Source organism: Coregonus lavaretus (genome assembly GCF_964263955.1).
Source record: "Coregonus lavaretus genome assembly, chromosome: 30".
Taxonomy (NCBI): Eukaryota; Metazoa; Chordata; class Actinopteri; order Salmoniformes; family Salmonidae; genus Coregonus; species Coregonus lavaretus.
In genome coordinates this window covers 14,940,156-14,964,219 of record NC_140017.1, presented here as the reverse complement: position 1 = coordinate 14,964,219, position 24,064 = coordinate 14,940,156, and the positions used below count along the sequence as shown (strand labels likewise).

The 24,064-nt window shown below is 44.5% G+C and overlaps 1 protein-coding gene across 1 annotated transcript; it reads left to right on the top strand.

Annotated features, from left to right (window-relative positions):
* Window positions 1–18,884: 18,884 nt before the first annotated feature.
* Window positions 18,885–21,097, top strand: LOC311105600 (homeobox protein otx5-like; the record flags this gene model as incomplete). Its single annotated transcript, XM_084147794.1, has 3 exons — window positions 18,885–18,981; window positions 20,146–20,297; window positions 20,465–21,097. 3 exons carry the CDS (start codon window positions 18,885–18,887, stop codon window positions 21,095–21,097), a joined length of 882 nt encoding a protein of 293 aa, XP_084003920.1.
* Between the last annotated feature and the right edge of the window lie 2,967 nt (window positions 21,098–24,064).

Below are 24,064 nucleotides of genomic sequence, written 5' to 3'. Positions count from 1 at the left end.
GCGGAAGCACAGTTCCCGCTCAGCCCAGTCAAAACTGTTCGCTGCTCTGGCACCCCAATGGTGGAACAAGCTCCCTCACGACGCCAGGACAGCGGAGTCACTTGAAACCCCACCTCATTAAGGTATACCTGGGATAGGATAAAGTAATCCTTCTACCCCCCCTTACCCCACCCCAAAGAAAGAAAAAAAACATATTGTAAAGTGGTTATCCCACTAACTATAAGGTGAATGCACCATTTTGTAAGTCGCTCTGGATAAGAGCGTCTGCTAAATGACGTAAATGTAATGTAAATGTACATTTTAGAGAATTTGGCAGTACGTCCAACCGGCTTCACAACCGCAACCACGCCAGCCCAGGACCTCCACATCCAGCTTCTTCACCTGCGGGATCGTCTGAGACCAGCCACCCGGACAGCTGATGAAACTGTGGGCTTGCACAACCGAATAATTTCTGCACAAATGGTCAGAAACAGTCTCAGGGAGGCTCATCTGCGTGCTCATCATCCTCACCAGGGTCTTGACCTGTCATAACCGATTTCAGTGGGAAAATGGCACGCTGTAGAAGTGTGCTCTTCACTAATTAATTCTGGTTTCAATTGTACCGGGCAGATGGCGTTGTGTGGGGGCAAGTGGTTTGCTGATGTCAATGTTGTGAACAGAGTGCCCCATGGTGGTTGTGGGGTTATGGTATGGGCAGGCATAAGCTACGGACAACGAACACAATTACATTTTATCGATGGCAACTTGAATGCACAGAGATACCATCACGAGATCCTGAGACCCATTGTTGTGCCATTCATCCACCGCCATCACCTCATGTTTCAGCATGATGATGCACTGTCCCATGTCGCAAGGATCTGTAGACAATTCCTGGAAGCTGATAATGTCCCAGTTCTTCCATGGCCTGCATACTCACCAGACATGTCACCCATTGAGCATTTTTGTGATGCTCTGGATTGACGACCACGACAGCGTGTTCCAGTGCCTGCCAATGGTGAAAACCGTTAGCGGTCTTTTCCATTGTCCGTGGCTTGCACTACCTACCAGCCAGCTCTAGCCTGGTCAATTATCGGCCAGTCTGCACAATCTGCACAGCGCGCTATTGACCCAGAGCATATAGAATATTCTGCCGGAATCACTGAATCACTGGACCTTAACACCGGATCATCGCAACTAGCTAGCTGCAACCGAATGGATGTTGTTGTTGTTGGCTAATCACCACTGTCCCGAAACAAGCAACAGTTAGCCTTGAGCTAGCCTCGAGCCAGGCCAATCTCCAAGCTAGCTACCTCTCTGTCAACCGGACGGGACCTCCTAGTGTCAACACGGAGCCCCGCCGATCGTCTGAAGTGGTTTCAACAGGCTTCCCGTTGCGACGACCACGAAGATCCATCTGCTAGCCCCGGCCCGCTAGCACACGCAATCAACAGCCGTGCCTCCTGTGCCGTAGCAGCCACCGAACTGCTCCCGGACTCACCTATTGCTGTTCACTGGACCTTATGATCACTCAGCTACATAGCTGATGCCTGCTGGACTGTTCCTTTACACAGTACCCCATCCTGTTTATCTGTTTAGCCTCAGCCCAAACTTTCGTCGCCATTACCAGTTGTTGTCTTAGCTCTCTCGAATAACACCTGTGATTGCTTTATGCCTCTCTCTGTCACGATCGTCGTATACAGAGGAGGACCAAGGCGCAGCGTTGCAGGCAAACAACATACTCTTTATTAGAGACACGATCAAAAACAACAAAACGATAACGTGACAGTTCACGGTCTAACACAAACAGACTAGAAACAAGATCCCACAAACTCTGTGGGGAAACAGGCTGCTAAAGTATGGTTCTCAATCAGAGACAACAAGCAACAGCTGAATCACGTTGCCTCTGATTGAGAACCACACTGGCCAACATAGAACAACAATACTAGAATGTGAAACCTAGAACAAAACACATAGACTTTACACACCCTGGCTCAACATATTAGAGTCCCCAGAGCCAGGGCGCGACAGTACCCCCCCCTAAAGGCGCGGACTCCGACCGCGCCCACCAAATACCACAGGGGAGGGACCGGGTGGGCACTCCGCTTAGGCGGCGGATCCGGCTCCGGGCCTGATCCCCGCTCCCTCTCCAACCCCCCAAAGTACCCCTGGTCCGGTCTGGCCCCGCTGGCCGGAGCTGGACTGCACACTGGTGGAGCGGATTGCTCTAGCTCCGGCGTGAAGCATCTGACCGGTGCCGGACCAGCCACCGGTGGAACAGGCACGGGCCGTGCCGGACTGACGACGCACACCACTGGCTTGGTGTGGGGAGCAGGAGCGGGCCGAGCCGGGCTGACGAAACGCACCACTGACTTGGTGCGGGGAGCAGGAGCGGGCCGGACCGGGCTGACGAAGCGCACCACTGACTTGGTGCGGGGAGCAGGAACGGGCCGTGCCGGGCTGACGAAGCGCACCACTGACTTGGTGCGGGGAGCAGGAACGGGCCGTGCCGGGCTGACGAAGCGCACCACTGACTTGGTGCGGGGAGCAGGAACGGGCCGAGCTGGGCTGACGAAACGCACCACTGACTTGGTGCGGGGAGCAGGAATGGGCCGGACCGGGCTGACGACGCGCACCACTGACTTGGTGCGGGGAGCAGGAACGGGCCGGACAGGGCTGACGAAATGCACCACTGACTTGGTGCGGGGAGCAGGAATGGGCCGGACTGGGCTGGCGACGCGCACCACAGACTTGGTGCGGGGAGCAGGAACAGGCCGGGCCGAGCTGGCGACGCGCACCGTAGACTTGGTGCGAGTGGCAGGAACAGGCCGGACCGTACTGGGAACACACACCACTGGCCCTACGTGGGGATCAGGAACAGGCCGGACTGGACTGGCAACACACGCCAGTACCTCTCGCCGTGCCTCTACATCCTCCTTCCCCCTGGTGACCAGTGACTCCCGTAACCTGGCGGCCTCCTGCTGCCCCGTCGTCCATGGCGTTAGCCCCCCCCCTAAAAAATTTATGGGCTTCACTCCTACCCGTGGACCAGGTCTCCATGCTTCTCGCCAGCCTTTCGCCCTTCTGCCTCCACGTCAAGCCCCTCTCTTCCTCACATGGCTTGACCCAGTCGAGGAGGCGAAGGAGATCCGCTAGAGATCTCTCAGGCGCTGGCTCCTGGACTTGCTGCTTGGTCCAGTCTTGGTGGGATCTTCTGTCACGATCGTCGTATACAGAGGAGGACCAAGGCGCAGCGTTGCAGGCAAACATACTCTTTATTAGAGACACGATCAAAAACAACAAAACGATAACGTGACAGTTCACGGTCTAACACAAACAGACTAGAAACAAGATCCCACAAACTCTGTGGGGAAACAGGCTGCTAAAGTATGGTTCTCAATCAGAGACAACAAGCAACAGCTGAATCAAGTTGCCTCTGATTGAGAACCACACTGGCCAACATAGAACAACAATACTAGAATGTGAAACCTAGAACAAAACACATAGACTTTACACACCCTGGCTCAACATATTAGAGTCCCCAGAGCCAGGGCGTGACACTCTCCCATGTCAATATGCCTTGCCTATTGCTGTTTCGGTTAGTTCTTATTGTACTATCTCACTGTAGAGCACCCAGTCCCACTAAACCTGCCTCAGATAGCTCCTTCGTCCCACCCCCCATTCACGCGGAGACCGGCTCAATCGGTGCCTCCAGTGATGCTATCTCTTTTATCGTTACCCAACGCTTAGGTTTACCTCCACTGTACTCATATCCTCCCATATCCTTGTCTGTAAATAATGCCCTGAATCTATTCTACAACGTCCGGAAATCTGCCCCTTTTATTCTCTGTACCCAACGCACTAGAAGACCAGTTCTTAAAGCCTTTAGCCGTATCCTTATTCTACTCCTCCTCTGTTCCTCTGGTGATGTAGAGGTTAACCCAGGCCCTGTTGCCCCCAGTATCACTCCTACTCCCCAGGCGCTATCATTTGTTGACTTCTGTAACCGTAAAAGCCTTGGTTTCTTGCATGTTAACATCAGAAGCCTCCTCCCTAAGTTTGAGTTATTCACTGCGTTAGCACACTCCGCTATCCCTGATGTTCTAGCAGTGTCTGAATCCTGGCTTAGGAAGACCACCAAAAACTCAGAAATGTCCATCCACAACTACAACATTTTCTGTCTAGATAGAACTGCCAAAGGGGGCGGAGTTGCAATCTACTGTAGAGATAGCCTGCAGAGCTCTATCATACTATCCAGGTCTGTGCCCAAACAGTTTGAGCTTCTACTTCTAAAAATCCACCTTTCCAGAAATAAGTCTCTCACTGTTGCCGCTTGCTACAGACCCCTCTCAGCCCCCAGCTGTGCCCTGGACACCATATGTGAATTGATTGCCTCTCATCTATCCTCAGAGTTCGTACTGCTTGGTGACCTAAACTGGGATATGCTTAACACCCTGGCCGTCCTACAATCTAAACTAGATTCCCTCAATCTCACACAAATGATCAAGGAACCTACCAGGTACAACCCTAAATCCGTAAATATGGGCACCCTCATAGATATCATCCTGACTAATTGACCCTCTAAATACACCTCCGCTGTCTTCAACCAGGATCTCAGCGATCAATGCCTCATTGCCTGCGTCCGTAATGGGTCCGCGGTCAAACGACCACCCCTCATCACTGTCAAACGCTCTCTAAAACACTTCAGCGAGCAGGCCTTTCTAATTGACCTGGCCCGGGTATCCTGGATGGATATTGACGTCCTGTAGCTCAGTTGGTAGAGCATGGTGCTTGCAACGCCAGGGTTGTGGGTTCATTTCCCACAGGGGGTCAGTATGAAAAATGTATGCACTCACTAACTGTAAGTCGCTCTGGATAAAACCGTCTGCTAAATGTCTAAAATGTAAAACAAATCCGTCAGTAGAAGATGCCTGGCTGTTCTTTAAAAGTGCTTTCCTCTCCATCTTAAATAAGCATGCCCCATTCAAAAAATTCAGAACTAAGAACATATATAGCCCCTGGTTCACCCCAGACTTGACTGCCCTTGACTAGCACAAAAACATCCTGTGGCGTACTGCATTAGCATGATCAACTCTATTCGAAGGAGATGTGTCGCGCTGCATGAGGCAAATGGTGGTCACACCAGATACTGACTGGTTTTCTGATCCACTCCACTATCTTTTTTTCAAGGTATCTGTGACCAACATGCATATCTGTATTCCCAGTCATGTGAAATCCATAGATTAGGGCCTAATGAATTTATTTCAATTCACTGATTTCATTGTATGAACTGTAACTATATGAACTGAAATTGTTGCATATTGCGTTTATATTTTTGTTCAGTGTAGTATATGAAACATTACATGAGTATCGCTGGGTTTCAGCTTTATGTTGATAAGGCCAAATTGTGTCATTCACTTAATCTAATTCTTTATCTGTTTGCAGACAGTTAAATTAGGATTAACACTTCCAAAAGAAGCTTTGACAATTAATTCTAAGTAAGTGAGACCATTCTAAGTGAGAAAATGAGAAACCCCTGCATCCCCTCTCATCCAGGCCCTCTCCTCTAATTCACTGCAGCCCTTTGGTTTACTGCGAGCCGAGCGCACTGTCTTCATAGGCTTGTGGCTCTCTGGACCTTTCAGGGGTGCAGAGTTGGTAGACATAGTGACAGGACCTACAGGGAGACACAAAAGAGACCGACATCAGCAACATGAGCATGTCTGACTCTCAAATGCATTCTCAGAGCACAGAAGATATATTGTTCACATAGTACCTGCAGAATAAACAAAAAAACAAATGCTTATCATTCGATATGACAAGGACAATAGAACCAGGATATCTGTGTTGTTGGAAATGGTTATTTTAGTATGTGTGTCCTGGTCTACAGCATACATTCTCCTAAACCATCTTATAGCATCCCTACTATGCTAAACACTACTAAAACCAACACTCCAACTCTACTCAGCTGGCTCTTGTACCCCACTTCCCCCCCTTGCGCTTCTCCCTTCCCCCCTGGCACAGAAGGTTGACCCTGCAGCTCGTGTCACCCAGTGCTGGGACCGGCCACCCGCCAGGGCCAATGGGCCGCCCGGTGTTGGTGTGCGGTGGCTGTGGGCGGGCGGCTGTGTGTGTGTCTGTGTTGGGTCACGGCATGGGGATTAGGCATGTGTGAGTGATTGGGGGTGACAGCGGTCTCAGTATTAGGGGCCTCGCAGCAGATTTCTCGGGCCTGTTTTAGACCCACTAAGCTGGGATTTGGACCGCAGCAGTGTGTCAGCAGTGATGCTGCCCGGTCCTCCTTCGACCCACCCACCGCCACCTGACACGTCCCCCCCCCCCCCCCCCCTTCTTCCTTCTTGTCTGACCTCCTCTCCCTCCACCCTCCCTTTTCTGTCTCATTCCTTTCCTCTCAATATTCCTGTCTACTACTCATCTGCATCATTTAACCTGTGTATCATCAGCTCTTGGCATCAGTACTGCCACCACTTTGTCACTGTACAGACTTACACACAGTCTACTCAGCATGACACCTGTCACTAGGCCCAGTGCTGACTGTGTCTGCTTCCAGCATGCCCTCCAGCATGCACTTTACCCAGTGAACAGGCTTGGCTCTGGAAGGCCTTGTCATCATTAACTCCATCATTTTTGGTGGTGCTGTTATCCTCATCAGGAAATGTTTTATCAGAGTCAGGCTGAATAGAATCCAGTCATATTATAGAGTTTTTTTTTTTTATGTTCACACCCCATTGCAGGCGAAGCAATGCATGGCCTTAGTGGGATAGCTATCACAGCAAAATCTAGCAAACAGTAACTAGTATGAAAAATGTATGCACTCACTATTTGTAAGTTGCTCTGGATAAGAGCGTCTGCTAAATGACTAAAAGTGTAAAAATGTAAATGGTTCATTGCTCATGCACTGAGGCCTAGTCTAGTGACGACAAACACAACTTGTGACTCTATAGCCGGGCTGGGCCTAGATCTACCATGGAGATTCAGTAAAGTGAGCTCAAGGTTTACAGTACTGTTTGCCAACAGTTAGCAAGACATCCAATAACATGACTTGTTGCCAGATAATGGCTTCTGAAGTACGTCTGAGGGAGTAAGAAAAAGTGTGTTCTATTGAATGGTGTACTGTAGCTAATGATTATCCGTTTGTCATTTATCATATGTATTAGATGTGCATATTTTTTTCTTCAAATGCCAAGCATTCAACTGTCCTAGATGCTCTATTTACTAATCAATATAAATGCATTGGATTACTGTCACTGACACCCCAAACTGACCTCATCATGGAAACCTGATTGGAAATGAAAATCATGAGTATGAATGACTTTGCATGTGATGAGGCGACAGTGTGTGACTGTAACAGTCTACAGATTCTGCTATGTGTGTGTGTGTGTGTGTGTGTGTGCATGTGTGAATGAGTGTGTGTGAGTGTGTGTTGTGTGTTTGTGAGTGTTGGGGAAAGGGAGGTAAGAGAGTGTGGTCCGAGATCCCCATTACAGCCAGTCTATTGTAATATTGAGTAAGATCCTCACCCGCCAGCGTGTACTAATTAGAGACATTCCACAGGATTAAACAGCCAATTAACAATAAGAGGACCATTGTGAGAGTGTGTCCTTGTGCGTCACCGCAAAGGGGTTTGTGTGTGTGTCTGTGTGCGTGCAATGTGAGTTTTGGTGGGTTAACATTGTGTTTTGTGATAAATTGATAATTTGTGTTAAGGTATGTAAATGTATGTGCAAATGTGGCCCTGTGATTTATTTGTGCATTAAATGAGGATAGATGTGTGTAGTTACGATATACAGTGAGACAGCTGTGCTGTAGAAGTTCCTGCACGTCTATGAGTGTGTGTGACAGCATTTCACAAAGTGCATGAATGACACCCTTGGTTCGTGCATAATTTTTTTGTTGTATTGTTTGTATATCGTTGTATTTTAAAATTGTGTGACTGTCCTTGTCTATCAGTGTATCAGTGTTCTGTTACTTGTCCTGTGTTGTGTTTTTTGTGGGCCCCAGGAAGAGTAGCTGATGCTTTAACTAACGAGGATCCAAATAAATAAACAAACAGTAATGTGTGTGCCAATGTTTATTGTACTTATTGTGACAGACTGTGTACTCTATGTTACCCTTTCGTGAGTAGTACCTGTGTAGGTAAGGCAAGCATGGTAGTATGCAGTTGGTAAACAGTATGAGTGCAGGGTGGCAGGTAGCCTAGCAGCTAAGAATGTTGGGCTAGTAACTGAAAGGTCGCTGGTTCGAATCCCTGAGCTGACTAGGTGAAAATAAACTTTAGGTGTTCCCTTGAGCAAGGCATTTAAGCCTAATTTATTTTGTAAGTCGTTCTGGATAAGAGTGTCTGCTAAATGACAAAAATGTAAGAAAATTGGGGCCTCCCGAGTGGCGCAGCGGTCATGAGGCACCACTACAGACCCGGGTTCAATCGCAGGCTGTGTCGCAGCTGGCCGCGACTGAGAGACCCATGAGGCGGCACACGATTAGCCCAGCGTCGTCCGGGTTAGGGCAGGGTTTGGCCGGCCGGGATGTCCTTGTCCCATTGCGCTCTAGCGACTCCTTGTCGTGGGCGGGGTGCATGCACGCTGACTTCGGTCACCGGTTGCAGCTGGCTTCCGGGTTAAGCTAGCAGTGTGGCTTGGCAGGGTCGTGTTTCGGAGGACGCATGGCTCTCGACCTTCGCCTCTCCCGAGTCCGTAGGGGAGTTGCAGCGATGGGACAAGACTGTAACTACCAATTGGATATCACGAAAAAGGGGTACAAAAAAATGTGTGAGTGTGTTTTTAGATGTTTTGTATGTCAATGGTGTGGCGCTCATCTCTTCTTTGTGTGCATCTGTATGTGTACGTATGTATGTGTGTACATGATGTACATGTTTGCATGCATGTGTGTGTGTGCGTCTGTGCGTACGTGCGCATGCATCCAAGTGTGTTTGTGTGGCGGGTGGTGTAGGCGTCAGCATGGCACGTGTCAGAGTGTGGCTAGGGATTATAAGGGCTCAGGCCTGTTGCTCCACTTCCTTGATTACTACTGCTGTCTGCTGCCATATGGGCCAGGGGAGGGTCCCCAAGCCACTGTACACCCCTCTTACCCCACTCAACCCCCGCGACCCATTCAGGCCCACCAACACACCACCACACACATTATCTGTCAGGACACATGGGCACACTCACACACACACACACTCCCAATGTGCCCCAGCACAAACAATAAAGCTAATATGTGCATTCATGCGTGGTCTCATATGCGATGCCTTATGGAGAGCAGTGTGTTCCTACCCTACCCTAACCTACCCTACCCTACCCTACCCTACCCTACCTTACCCTAACCTACCCTACCCTACCCTACCCTACCCTACCCTACCCTACCCTAACCTACCTACCTACCTACCTACCTACCTACCTACCTACCCTACCCTACCCTACCCTACCCTACCCTACCCTACCCTACCCTACCCTAACCTACCCTAACCTACCCTACCCTACCCTACCCTACCCTAACCTACCCTAACCTAACCTAACCTACCCTACCCTACCAAAACCTACCCTACCATACCCTACCGTAACCTACCCTACCCTACCCTAAACTACCCTACCCTACACTACACTACACTACCCTACCCTAACCTAACCTACCCTACCAAAACCTACCCTATCCTAACCTAACCTACCCTACCATACCCTAACCTACCCTACCAAAACCTACCCTACCCTACCATAACCTACCCTTCCCTTCACTACCCTAACCTACCCTAACCTACCCTAACCTTCCCTACCCTACCCTACCCTACACTAAACTACCGTACCCTACCCTACCCTACCCTACCCTACCCTAACCTAACCTAACCTACCCAACCCTACCCTACCCTACCCTACCCTACACTACCCTACCCTACCCTAACCTACCCTACCCTACCCTACCCTACCCTACCCTGGGCTGTGTCTGGTACCTATAGCACAACCCTGCCAGCCTGGTTACACAGGCATCTATGAATCAGACATTAGGCTCTATTTCTGACGAGCGGTTTGAATGAATGGTTAAATCTATGAATTTAGATTGAGTCTGTCTAAGAATAACATAACTATGGATTTATTTTCAGTAGTATTAACAGAATTAGTGTAGTAGATGAGTTACTGATGTGTTCTAGAAATGTGAAAAGAAAGGAAAATATCCTCACACTGCTCTTAGTTTTATGCGGCAACAAATTTACTTTGTGATTAACAACCAGAGTTCTTCCTCCAAACACACTGACACTATTGGAACATAACTTCTCTTCAGAGGCGTCATGCCCATAGGGGGCAAAGGGGGGTTCTCTGTAATACTACTAGCTAGCCACCTAGCAATTTTATGAAGTTGGCTTTAGGTTCCCAATGTCCCACCCTCATAACTAGCTACCAAGAAGCCATTTCAGGCTATCAATCAAGTTAGAGTAGCTAGCTTGTCTAACTAGCTTAGCTGGCATGCCTGCTGGCAAGGTTAGTAGACTTTAGAAAAGCAAGCAATAACTAAATGTACTGAATAAGACTCACATTCCTTTCAATCTTTTACACACATTTTAGCAGAGATGCAGAGAAGCATATTTAGTTTCTTTTAAAAAAGAACCACCTGTCAGGAGCATACAGACAGCTCAAGAGGTATGCTTAGATATGCAGAAAAATATACATATTCTTGACATAGAATCAAGCATAATGATTATGGCTCTAGATTGCAGGAAAAAGCTGTTTCAGGTGTTTGAAAAATGGAAAATTCTCCAATTGATGGACTGGGGGCATGGCACCCCTCCAAACTACCCCCCAGCCATCCTCACGTACTTTGTGTCCTGCTTCTCTTATATTACGCCTGTCTTACTGCAGAGTTGTTAACTCTAGCCCTGTCCACCACAGAATGCCCTCTCTAAATGGATGTACAGTACAAATACAAATACATATTGTCCCCTACTCCAAGGAGGGATGAAATGGGAGAAAGACTTGGTCAACTTTGCAGCTCGTATTCCTTGAAGGGGGAGGGGGGGGGGGGGGGGGGACTGGTGCAAATTATTAGCAATTCAGGGGCAGGTCACAAAGTCATTTGACAGATTATACATATTTGATAAATGTATACCAATAAAAGATTGCATGAATTGATACTAGTAAGTACACTTATGCTATGTGACATAGCAGCATAGGTTGAAATGTAGTGGATTTTACCAAAAGATAATTGAAAAGGTAATTTGAGTGGAGGCCCAGTGCATGTTGAAGCAGCATGGCAGGTGTTAACCTGTGTAATCCCCAGACAGGACAGTGTGGTCCAGGCCAAGACAGGGTGTCTACTCTAAACACTGGCCATTAGCACAGTTAAACTGCTGCCTGCCCTGCTGACACATGCAGTCCCAGACCCCACCTGCTGCCATCTGCACAGGATTAGGAATCTGCCCGTCTGCCCTCAGACGCAGTCACAAATCCTGGCTGAGGACTGTGTATTAACACTGCAACACAATGTGTCTCCGTCAATATCCAATATCTTTACAATACTAACTTTAATAAGACAGGAATATTGATAATACAATCAACAACAAAACCCTTGCAAAAATAGACAGATAACATAATCTAACCATGAATGAATGCAAACATGAAAACTTTGAAAGCATTATTTAATTACCATTTTTTCAGTATGTCTCATATTGATATACAGCATAGCACACATTCTCAGAGTTTGGCAGGACTGATTAGATGCATAAACAATGGGCAGAATAATTGATGAGTAAATATCTTGGTGAGCAGCACCAGACCTGGACTGTATAATGAGAAGGCCCAATATTTTCACACAGAAGCAATAGTTCATAGAGATAGTAATTCAAAGGTGTCTGGGCATAGGCCATTTTTACTTTACCTACCCATCCGTCTTATAAGAAACCCTATACAAGGCTTACTACATTGTAAATCTTTAAACTTCCCCATGCACATATACTGTAGTAGGAACCCTATCCTAACAAATGTACCCAGACTGAATGGCCTGTGATAACAAATGGCAATCTGGGATTGGTACATCCATTTTTGCTTTGCTGTTGTTTGAATCACAGATTGCTCCTTTAATACACGTTCATAATGAGAAGTGCTATGCTACCATATCATAGGATCCATTAACTCTAATTTACATTATACTGTAATATACATAAAACATAAAACAATGTATGTAACATAAAGCAGGAACTACTAATGTAAATATAAAGAGCATCCTGTCGGGCTGTATCACCGCCTGGTACGGCAACTACACCGCCCGCAACCGCAGGGCTCTCCAGAGGGTGGTGCGGTCTGCCCAACGCATCACCGGTGGCACACTGCCTGCCCTCCAGGACACCTACAGCACCCGATGTCACAGGAAGGCCAAAAAGATAATCAAGGACATCAACCACCCGAGCCACAGCCTTTTCACCCCGCTATCATTCAGAAGGCGAGGTCAGTACAGGTGCATCAAAGCTGGGACCGAGAGACTTAAAAACAGCTTCTATCTCAAGGCCATCAGACTGTTAAATAGCCACCACTAGCCGGCTACCACCCGGTTACTCAACCCTGCACCTTAGAGGCTGCTGCCCTTCATACATAGATGTGGAATCACTGGCCATTTTAATAATGGAACACTAGTCACTTTATATTGTATACTTACTGCTTTACTCATCTCATATGTATGTACTGTATTCTATTCTACTGTATTTTAGTCATGCCACTCCGACATTGCTCGTCCTAATATTTATTTATTTCTTAATTCCATTATTTTACTTTTAGATGTGTGTATTGTTGTGAATTGTTGGATACTACTGCACTGTTGGAGCTAGGAACACAAGCATTTCGCTACACCCGCAATTACATCTGCTAAATACGTGTATGTGACCAATAAAATGTGATTTGATTTGAAGTGATGATATACACTGAGTATACGAAACATTAGGATCACCTGCTCTTTCCATGACATAGACTGACCAGGTGAATCCAGGTGAAAGCTATGATCCCTTATTGATCTCACTTGTTAAATCCACTTCAATCAGTGTAGATGAAGGGGAGGAAACAGGTTAAAGAAGGATTTTTAATTAAGTCTTGAGACAATTGAGACATGGATTGTGTGTGTGCCATTCAGAGGGTGAATAGGCAAGACAAAATATTTAAGTGCCTTAGAACAGGGTATGGTAGTAGGTGCCAGCACCGGTTTGAGTCTGTCAAGAATGGCAATGCTGCTGGGTTTTTCACACTCATCAGCTTCCTGTGTGTATCAAGAATTGTCCACCACCCAAATGACATCCAGCCAACTTGACACTACTATGGGAAGCATTGTAGTCAACATGGCCCAGCATCCCTGTGGAACGCTTTTGACACCTTGTAGAGTCCATTCCCTGACGAACTGAGGCTTTTCTGAGGGCAAAAAGGGTGCAACTCAATATTAGGAAGGTGTTCATAATGTTTTGTACAGTCAGTGTATCTGTGCACACAGACCCACTACTGTCACTGCCTGGCTTAGTTACACAATGTAATCCCTACATCAGTTTAATTTCATTATTAACACAGACTGACCTTGATACCACGACAACCACTGACATGGATGTTAACCCTTCACCATTAACCCTTTACGATGAAATGGAAATGGCAGTATTTTCAAGATTTACACATGACAATCACATACAAAAACACAATCACGCAAGACACATACAGAAACCTATTGGAATCCAAATGTAAAACATAGCACAACAAAAGGGTTCAAACCACTCTAAATGTCTTTCTTAGCCAAACACACACCTGTAAAAAGCATTTAGCTATGCCCCTTGTTATGTCTCTGTGGACAGGTCCGACCCCACGCCCCTCCCACTATGCCCCTCCCTTCCTCTCTCTCTCTACACTCCTTCAACAGGAATCACGTTATTATTTTTCCTTCCAACTATAGAAAAGGCCCCCAGTGGGGTCCAAACACTCTACCCTCCTCCTCGGGGGTTACCTGGTCATCCATCCATCAATCCCTTCATCTATGTACGACGGTGGTCCCTCCATGTCCATCTGTCAATCATATCTCCCAGTGCCACAAAGACCTATGTTCCTGGGTACAACACTTCCCCATTATATTGGCGCACGGGCCCCTGTATCTTATCAGTCATCAATTCGTTCCAAACAGTTCCTTCATGTCCTCCCTATGGACCAGCAGACTCGCTCCCTCCATCCTCTCCCTTCCTCTGCCAATCTGACTACAAGCCCCACTATCCTCCCTTTATCCCGAGGTAAGATACTTACTTTTCAGATAAAGCATATTATGATAAATCGGCTGAACTCTGTGCGTGTGTGTGTGTGTGAGCGTGTTGGTGTCACACTGTGTGTATCGAACAAATACCACGATGTCAGGGCTCTAGCAGCTGCACACTAACACTGGTGGGGTTTTGGGGGTTTTGGAGGAGGGGGTTGTTGTGTTTGGTTTGTATTTTTTGGCCCATGCTTGATGCAAACCCATCACCAATGCGTTATATCGGTGACCTCTTAAACTCTGTGGTGATCAGTGGGTAATCTCCTCTTTTCTGTGCTTACACAATCTCTCTCTCTCTCTCTCTCACACACACACACACACACACACACACACACACACACATACATTCCCTGAGAGCCATAGCACTGTCATCCATGACCATAGGCCCTGTCCATCCAAGATATCACACACTCACATAAGTACACTCAAATTGGTTACGCAACCAATCAAGGTTACATTGTCTTAAGATGGCCTGGATGTTAAAAATACATTAATATCCCTCACTAATAAGTCACATCCTCACATTCATGACAGTTCTTTCAGTGGGTGCCTGAATATATACAAGCCTCTGCTTGTTTTACAACAGAAGGCACCAGGAGGGGAGACTGGCTCCACAAACTAATGACCCCAGTAAAATATATCAATACATGTATAGCCCAATTACTACGTGTCTGGTGCAATTATTTTGTTTGTTTCACATTTAGACATTGTTTATTGTAATGTGTATCCGTTTTCTTTGTAGCCAGACAGCAAACAGAGTGCATGACTTGGACAAATTGTATAGTGAAAGAGCTTGCATCTTTGGTAATTAAATTAGACAAGAGCAATCATGCAACATATGGCTGCAGTCTTCTGACAAAGTGGGAGAGAAGTCGGGGTCAACTGGGGAATAAAATAGTTTGGAGAAGATGAACATTTTATCAAAATACAGCAGTTGTTATGCATGCCTCTGAGACCGATTGCATGCCAGTTTAAAATAATATGATGTTTCTAAGTGGTATGTGTGTGTATGTGTGTGTGTGTTTGTGTTATTGTGTGAGTGCATAGATTAGATATGGTAAGCCTCTTATATGGTGGTTGTGTCCTGAATTTGTATCTGCCCTGGGTCCTAGTGCAACCATAGTACAATTAATTGCACTGCACAGTACATTTCCAAGACAAGAACCTCCTAAAAACCAATTCACAACAATTATTAAAGTTATTATTAACAGGACAAAAGAACAACATCAAAAATAATTGCTTTAACAGCAACACTTTCAGAAAATAAATTGGTACGAGTTTACAATGTTCCGGAAGACTAGACATTTAATAATGCTAGGCTACTGCCAGATGTCTCAGAATGCAGTGGTTCTTCATGCACAATTTGTAGGCTATATTTTTTTGTATTTAGAATGTCCTCCGTTTTAAACACAATCTTAGGATAAAGTCGTGTAGACTAGAATTAAAAATAATGAATGAAGAAATAGGCTAGTGTAGGTCAAACCCAAACACCTTTACCGAGCGTGTCTTTCCCTTTTATCGAATTAATTCGATAAACCAAATGCATCAAATTTGCATTTTATGCAACACAATCGTATACAAAAACAAAAATAATCTGAAAAAGTATGGAATTTTCAATGTTGTGCATGGAAATGTGCCTGACAAAAAGTCAATAACTTTTATGAATACAATTTGGTTGTCTTTGAAAAGGCTACCGGTTTGATCATGGTTAAAGAATATACAATCACGAAATGCGTGGAAAAACTGACATAATTCATGTTAAATACTATATTTTAAAATGTTTTGTAAATGTTAATTGTTTCTCTCAACGCATAAAAGCATATACTAAAATTGTACTGAAGGAATGGTAAGAGAGCGAGAACTAGATGGGCAGACGAGAAGGTGCATGTATGAGTGCACGTGTAGGCCTACTCTGACACGCGCTCTTGGTTTTGCTTCTCAGAAAGTATATGACACTTAGTTCTGAAGTCTTGACCGTTGCGCTTCTTGTCCTATTTACAAATAATAGGCTATTTCGATCGCCAGCTTTCAATATTATCTATATGAAAATGTAAAGACCAAAACCATACCTGATAGCCTAGTTGAGCAGGTGATGTGGCCTCTTGAAACAGATATTCCAAAGTTGGACTGTTAAAACAACACACATACTCACGCTGTGCGCACTGGCAGATGCCGCAGGTAAAGACGTTTATTTGAGATTTAAAATGTTCAACATGCGGGTATAGTCTCTCTCTCTTTATATCTCCGCCGTGGCTTTACAGATTCAGATAAACCCCTTATACAGTTTGGGCAGTACATGGGTCTGTGTGGATTTTAAACTATAAGAAATCCGATTCAATTAACAAGAGCAGAGAATCGGCTTTGGACACTGTGAAATTGTCTGGCCACAGGGATAGGATGAGGCACAGGCCAACAATCGCAGGATGGACAACAACTCGTCGCATTTAAAGAAATGCATCAGCAAAACTTTAGACAGACCATTTGCATCACCTGGGTAGATTTCTACAACGAATAAAAACACTGGACAAAGTAACCTACAGCAACGCAATGTTCAGAGTCCCAACTCAACAACAAGTGGCTTTGCGGTTTATTATACATTTTTGGCCAATCTTAATGCTGCCTCTAACATTGTTTTACACCACAACAGACGGAACTATCAATCAAACCATTATGGTCATGATTTATAATTAAATGCGCAGAGGGACATGCGCTAACGAGAACAACTTAAATAGACTTCTGCAAAGTTTGCCAATAATAATTCACCCACTTATTTGGAATGAAATGCACCAAGAGACTTAAAAAATGTATGGATTTAAATTACAATCATGACCATAATGTTGTTATCATGTTACTATTTTGATAGACAATAATACTATGCACTGTTATCCCTGTTAATTATAATATTATAACAAATAACAGCATTCCATTATTATTATTATTATTATTATTTTATTTTTGTGTATTATCATAATTATAAGTATTATTATTGTTATTATTATTATTATTACAGAAAGAGGAATAGCAAAAGATGGAGTATGTTGGGGATCAGTAGGGGATTTAATAGAGAACAACGCGGCCTTTGTGTAGTTTTAATCCTGCTTGTACACCCACTCCACCCCCAGCCCCTTCCATCCCTTGAACTTCCTCACTCAGACTACATCGCCCAATTATTTCTGTTTTTTAAAAGCGGTGTAAAATGAATGAAATGTGCTCTCCCCAAACAAGACAAGAGATTCGATACGGATGTACTCTTCTGATGGCTTTCCCTGATAGTGCAGCACTGCTATTCAACTCCTAAAGGTCCTCTTCGTCTCCAGGAAAATAGCTTGTCCTTTTGTCTTTAACAAAACGTATAGGCTACTCAGAAACGATGAGTGGCACATCTATTTAATTTCACAATTTAACTTTCATGAATCAGTGTAACATTCTATTTTTTTGGTTAAGTGGATTGGTAGGCTATGCAGTTACTGTACGTTTTTATTCCAAATTGTAATACCAAAGTTTCCCCTTTTAACCCGAATATGGATAAAGAAGATCCTAAAAAATAACAGGGCAAATCAGTTTGTCTCGCCAGTGTTCAATTTGGTTTGTGTCCACCTGTTGTTCTTTAGCCTACACATATCAAACTGTTGTTTTATTTGACTGGATGAATGTGAATGGTGTGCTGTGCTGTGAAAAGAAAGACGGAATCAAATCCAACAAAGTGCAAAGTGTGTGTCAGGACAGGGACAGGGACAGGGACAGGGAGAGAGAGTGAGAGAGAGAGAGAGAGAGAGAGAGAGAGAGAGAGAGAGAGATAGAGAGAGAGAGAGAGAGAGAGAGAGAGAGAGAGAGAGAGAGAGAGAGAGAGAGAGAGAGAGAGAGAGAGAGAGAGAAAGAGAGAGAGAGAGAGAGGGAGGGAGGGGTCAGCGTCTACTCCGCGCAAGACATTCACTCTAATTAGCCAACTTCTTTCTTGGTTCGCTCAGTTCCGAATTCTCACCCCTGCTTATCGCCACTCACGGGAGGCACGACTTGATCCTCTTTGCTTCAACAGACAGGCTCGAGCTCTGTCCAGGGTACGCTAGATCTGACACGCGAAGAATAAGGAACCATACCTTCCCTTCTTGACGCCGATGCGCACTTCGAAAGCGCACGTCTTGGATTGAAAGGTTTATCACACTTAAAACTGTGATCATACCATTGGTTAGTGTGTTTAATAGTTGGTTTCAGGCTACTTTGTAAGTGAAATAAAAAAAATACACCGGCACCACAATACCTATTGGCTGTGCTTTGAAACAGCTTGATCAACAGGTGTGAAGGCAGCAGAACAAGAAGTACCGGCGCCCTGCACCTGAACTCTTTACCGGCGAGCACAGGTGCTACTGTAGCCTCAAAGGTTGGCAAAATACTGCGACAGGGTCAGAGACAAAAGAGGAAAACTAAAACTAAAAGCAGATCGACAGTTATAAAGAAAAACAAGTGACAGAGAGAAAGAGAGAGAGGGAGGGACAGAGAGAGAGAGAGAGAGAGAGAGAGAGAGAGAGAGAGAGGGACACACCTTGGAGAATAGCAGAAGACCCGGCCCCCGGCCTGAGTGTAAGAGAGAGAGAGAGAGAGAGAGGGTGAGGGAGCGTTTTAAAGCCGGCACAGGCATGATGTCCTACATTAAGCAGCCTCATTACGCCATGAACGGGTTAACTCTGTCTGGCCCGGGCATGGATCTACTTCACTCTGCCGTCGGATACCCAAGTAAGTAATATTTTTAACTTTTGCATGTTTTAGAACTGTTTGTCTCAACAATTGCACTTTATATTATGGAGAAACTGGCGGAATTCAGCCTCAATTCCAAGCGGTACTGATAACCTATCCATGAGCAACGAGTGCGTAAAAGGAGCATCCATTATGTTGTTTTCGTTCTTATTGTTAGACTTATGACAGCGAATTGTGGATAATATATATTCATACTACGGACTCCATATATTATTCTTAGCTGATGCCAAATTTCGAGGGTCATCATTGAACTACATTGTTTCAAACTGAAATGCCTTATGCGCACTTACAACAAACCTCAACGTCCATAGTAACTCGTTTCAAGGGCCTAGGAGTAAAATGGCAGCTTTAAAATGAGATGACCTACATACTTGATGTGTAAGTGTAACAACTATTTGTATGAAAAAATGCTGTTGTTTTTGTTCAATGATTTATCCAGGGCGTTATGAACACCTGTCTAATTCACAAAGACCTGTAATTCTATATATTGTAGGTTCCTGTCAGTTGTGAAATCAAGGTTTATAGAGCTTCATTTGAAAATATTCATGTTTTATCAAGATACTGTTCGTTCCCTTTATCAAACGTATTTTATTTCATGTTTGTTTATGTTTTATAAAGCCACAGTGTTAATCTGAATCAATGGATAATGTGAAATATTCTTATTAAAGATAGAACACTCGAACATTAACTAACACACATTTGTAATAAAGGGAAATATATATATAGCCTATATATTTTAACCAATATTAAAATTAGTATTGTTTATCTAATGATGTAACAAAATAAACGACTTTATTTTCTATAACATTGGAAACAAAGCGTCCCTGAATATACAATATATGTTTTAGTAGAGAACATCATGTATGCCTCAGTATAAGTACTTACTAGTAACATTTTATTACACGAATATACACGAATTCAATTCTAAATGAGCATAATTGAATTTAGACTATTATTTCATTTGGCAATTCGACAACATTTGTACACCAAACAAGTGATTCATAGTTCGTTCTTCCGTTCTCTTTTTCTCATGTTCCATTTGAAAGCATGTTGGCAAAGGGGGAAAATGTTCACAAAACCAAATATACGATGAGTTAACGAAATATAAGAAAAAATAAATAAATGTGTGTGGGTGTATTTTAGACATCCCCAGAAAGCAGCGTCGGGAAAGGACCACGTTCACGCGCGCACAGTTGGACATCTTGGAGGCACTGTTTTCCAAAACGCGCTACCCCGACATCTTCATGAGGGAAGAAGTGGCCCTCAAGATCAACCTACCAGAGTCTCGTGTACAGGTAATAAACAGGATATATACACTCATGCATAAATGCCCACCAGAATTTGTTAAATTATCTTGCAAAAATTAAAGTGTGGTTCAATTGTCTTTTTACAAAACTTCAGTGATTGTTTGGCCAGAATGGGAGCTGAGTTGTCTGAGAACTCACCATGTGCTCCTCCACAGGTATGGTTCAAGAACCGCCGTGCTAAATGCCGCCAGCAGGCGCAGCAGAGCACGGGTCAGTCTAAACCTCGTCCACCCAAGAAGAAGGCCTCTCCAGCCCGAGAGGCCAACTCGGAGGCCAGTGCCAACACTAACGTCTCCTACAGTCCAGTACCCCCTCCCCCTGGCACCGCCATCACCCCTAGCTCCAGCAGTGCCAACGCGACTGTGTCCATTTGGAGCCCTGCCTCCATCTCCCCGCTGCCAGATCCCCTGTCAGCCTCCACCACGCCCTGCATGCAGCGCTCCTCTGCCTACCCCATGACCTACACCCAGGCCCCGGCCTACACCCAGAGCTACGCAGGCTCGTCCTCCTACTTCACTGGCCTGGACTGCAGCTCCTACCTGTCCCCCATGCACTCACAGCTCTCCGCCACCGGGGGCGCCCTCAGCCCCATCACCTGCATGAGCGGGCACCTCAGCCAGTCCCCTGCCTCTCTGTCCTCGCAGGGCTACACAGCCGCCTCGCTGGGCTTCGGGGCCGTCGACTGCCTGGACTACAAGGACCAAGCTGCCTCCTGGAAACTCAACTTCAACGCAGCTGACTGCCTGGACTACAAAGACCAGAACTCCTGGAAGTTCCAGGTCTTGTAGGGGGGAGGAGGTAAGGAAGGGACCAACCAGGAGAAGCTCCCATTCCATTCAGTGTTAAAGACTTGGACACATAGATGGTCAACTAATCATTTCAGTCCATGAACTCACTGACTGAGAAAATGTCATTATTTTTTGTGTTATGGAAAGCAATGTGGAAGCAGATCCAATGATGTTGGGCTTTGTGATTTTTGGGAAGGTGACAAGAAATCAGTGACCACATCAATATTGTTAAATCAATGATCTCCAATTAATACAGTATTATCAATGTGAGGATGCACAATCAATGGGACATTGAGGTAATAAAGTTAGTCATATAGAAGTGATGACAAACAAATCGATATGTAAAAAGAGAATTGAGATACCAAAATTGAGAACCGATTTTAAAAAGGAATACATACCACACTATTGAAAGCAATACCTGTAGAATGAAATTGAATACATTTATAATTTCATGATTACATTTAGAAAAACAGCATAATTGACAAAGGTCCATTCTTGTATGCCATAATCAGGATTTTGTGGACCAAATGAATAGAGATTGCAATTTGAAGGATGGATGAAGTATCAATTTGATGGAGGGAATGAACAATTGATTTAAAAAGAGGAGAAAAGAGAAAAAAGGAGATTAAAATATTGGTTGCAATGGATCCCATTGGTCAGGTAGCTGATAGTCAACCCCAAGTTGATTTCTGAACAAGATCTGTCACTCCTTTAGTGGTCTTGTTGTGCTTAATGGTAAAAGTGGAATTCAACCCCCAAGATGGGTGGGCTGGCCTTGACTTTAGACCAAATTTGATCCAGTGGTTATTTTTGTAATTACTTCATAACAATTGAAAGTTGTGTACGTTGTAATGAAGAAAATGACTCTGCCTTGAATTTGATATTGAACAAACAGAGGGAGTTCCAGCCATAGGTGAAGCCTGACTCCAATGGGGACAATGTTGTTTTCTTTTTCCCTCTGTCATTTGTTTTATGGTTTATTTTTGTTATGAAGCTGCTTTTCATTTTTGGTGAATTGAGAGATCCTGGAGCCAAACAGACACACAGGCAGACACACAGACAGCTGCACAGACATGCATGTGTTTCTCAATAAGCAAGAGGGGATGGGTAAAGCAAGGATAACATGGGTCTTTGGTACTGTCAAGTTGATACCATAACTATTTATGTATCTTTTTCCCCAGTAGCTTTGAAGGGAGGTGACCCTTGGCAGGCAGTGTGTTGGAGTGCAAGGGTGGTAAGGGTGTAAGTGAGGGGGGCTGGGTTAGGGCTATCGGGTTAGTAACAGACCTCTTGTCTTTGAGCACCAATCGTGGAATGAATCACATCTGGGCACAAGGCATTCTGGGATATGCAAGGATGACAAATGTGTAGCCTTTGCGTTTCTATCCAACTCTGTGTTTGTTGGGTGTGGGGGGAGGGGGACTTTGATGATTACGTCACCAGTACTTAAATACAACATTTTCCCTTAATGACTTAACTAACCCTGTTGCCGAATATACTGTTACAATGAGATATTTGCAGGAGAGAAGACTCAACAGTAGAAAGGGAAGGGTCTGGCCATGATTGCGCTAGCCTTGCACAGAAAGCATGGAGCTTCTCTCAGTTGTTACCTGTAAAGGGGCGAGGGGTACCATTTTGTGTTGATGTATCATTTCATCTTTTTGTATTAGAGTGTAACATATTATGTTTCTTTAAATTTGTGAGTCCTTTGAAGTAAAATTGTGGTAATTTGTTTGAAGTTAATATTATCATTATTACTATAATAATAATAATTATTATTATTAATTCTAAAGCTATTATGAATATTGCTATTATTCTGTTTGTTGCTATTTTTGTAAATATTAAACTTTACTTGAAAATGCAACTCTCACTCTTAATTTCTAGAAGACTGTCAATTTTTATTTTCCTGTTTTCTGAACACTGTTTTTCAAATTCAGGGGTTTATCCAATAAAGTTAGTGGTGATAGGATACAATGCTGTGTATAGTTCTTGATCATATACTTTAATTATTTGCCTTCTATCCTATGCTTTTTTTCTGATACCAATGACTCCCCCTCTTTAGCAGTTGTATATCAGACATATCTCCTGTGTGTTTGCCCACCCCCGCCTCTACATGGGATAGCTATTTAGTTTTAAGACATTAAACAACTGAAGAAAACCTATGGGTTCATTGAGTTTCATGGCCATGTTCCTGTACCCTGAGCCACACAACAGGCTAAAAGACCAACTGGTGGTTGATGGATACAGTACTACTAATAGGAGTAGTATAACTTTGTTGTCCGAGAGAAAAATTGCTTTGCAGCTAAGTAAATAACATTTCATCAAAGACCAGAACAATCAAAGATTATCCCTACACACTGATTACATCTAGTTCATTATGCTGAAAAGCTCATTCACTATGTTGACACACCACAGATCAAATCAAATATGTAACATTCCTCTTTTAAAACTGGTACATAAATGCTTGCATAATAACCACGTGCATAAAAATGTGCCCAACAAAGTAATAACACAATCCTACCAGTGTGCAATGACGTGTGCAATGAACAGCAGCAGTCCAACTTCATTGTACACTTTAGTGGCACTTAATCATCCAACCAATAAGAATGAAGCAACTGCTATTTAGATCGCAGGCCTCTCCTAGATCACTTTCCCACTCTTACATGTGTTATCCTGTTGTATCCTTGTATCCCTGCAAAGAGAGCAGGAGGTAAAGTATCTGTCATACATACAGATACTGAAATGTGACGTCCGGGGACACTACTCTAATCCATGTAAAAGTTTGAGAGGGGAGATGTTGAGAGGAGAAAGAACAAGGTAGATGCCAGTTATGAAGATTAGAAGTAGGCCTAAGTCTGTGGGAGCCCATTGATTAACCTCCTAAAACAGAGACATGAGAGAGGTAGGGATTTGGATGGCTAACATATATTTCCATGTGCTTTGTCAGTAAGGTCAGCTAGACCAGTG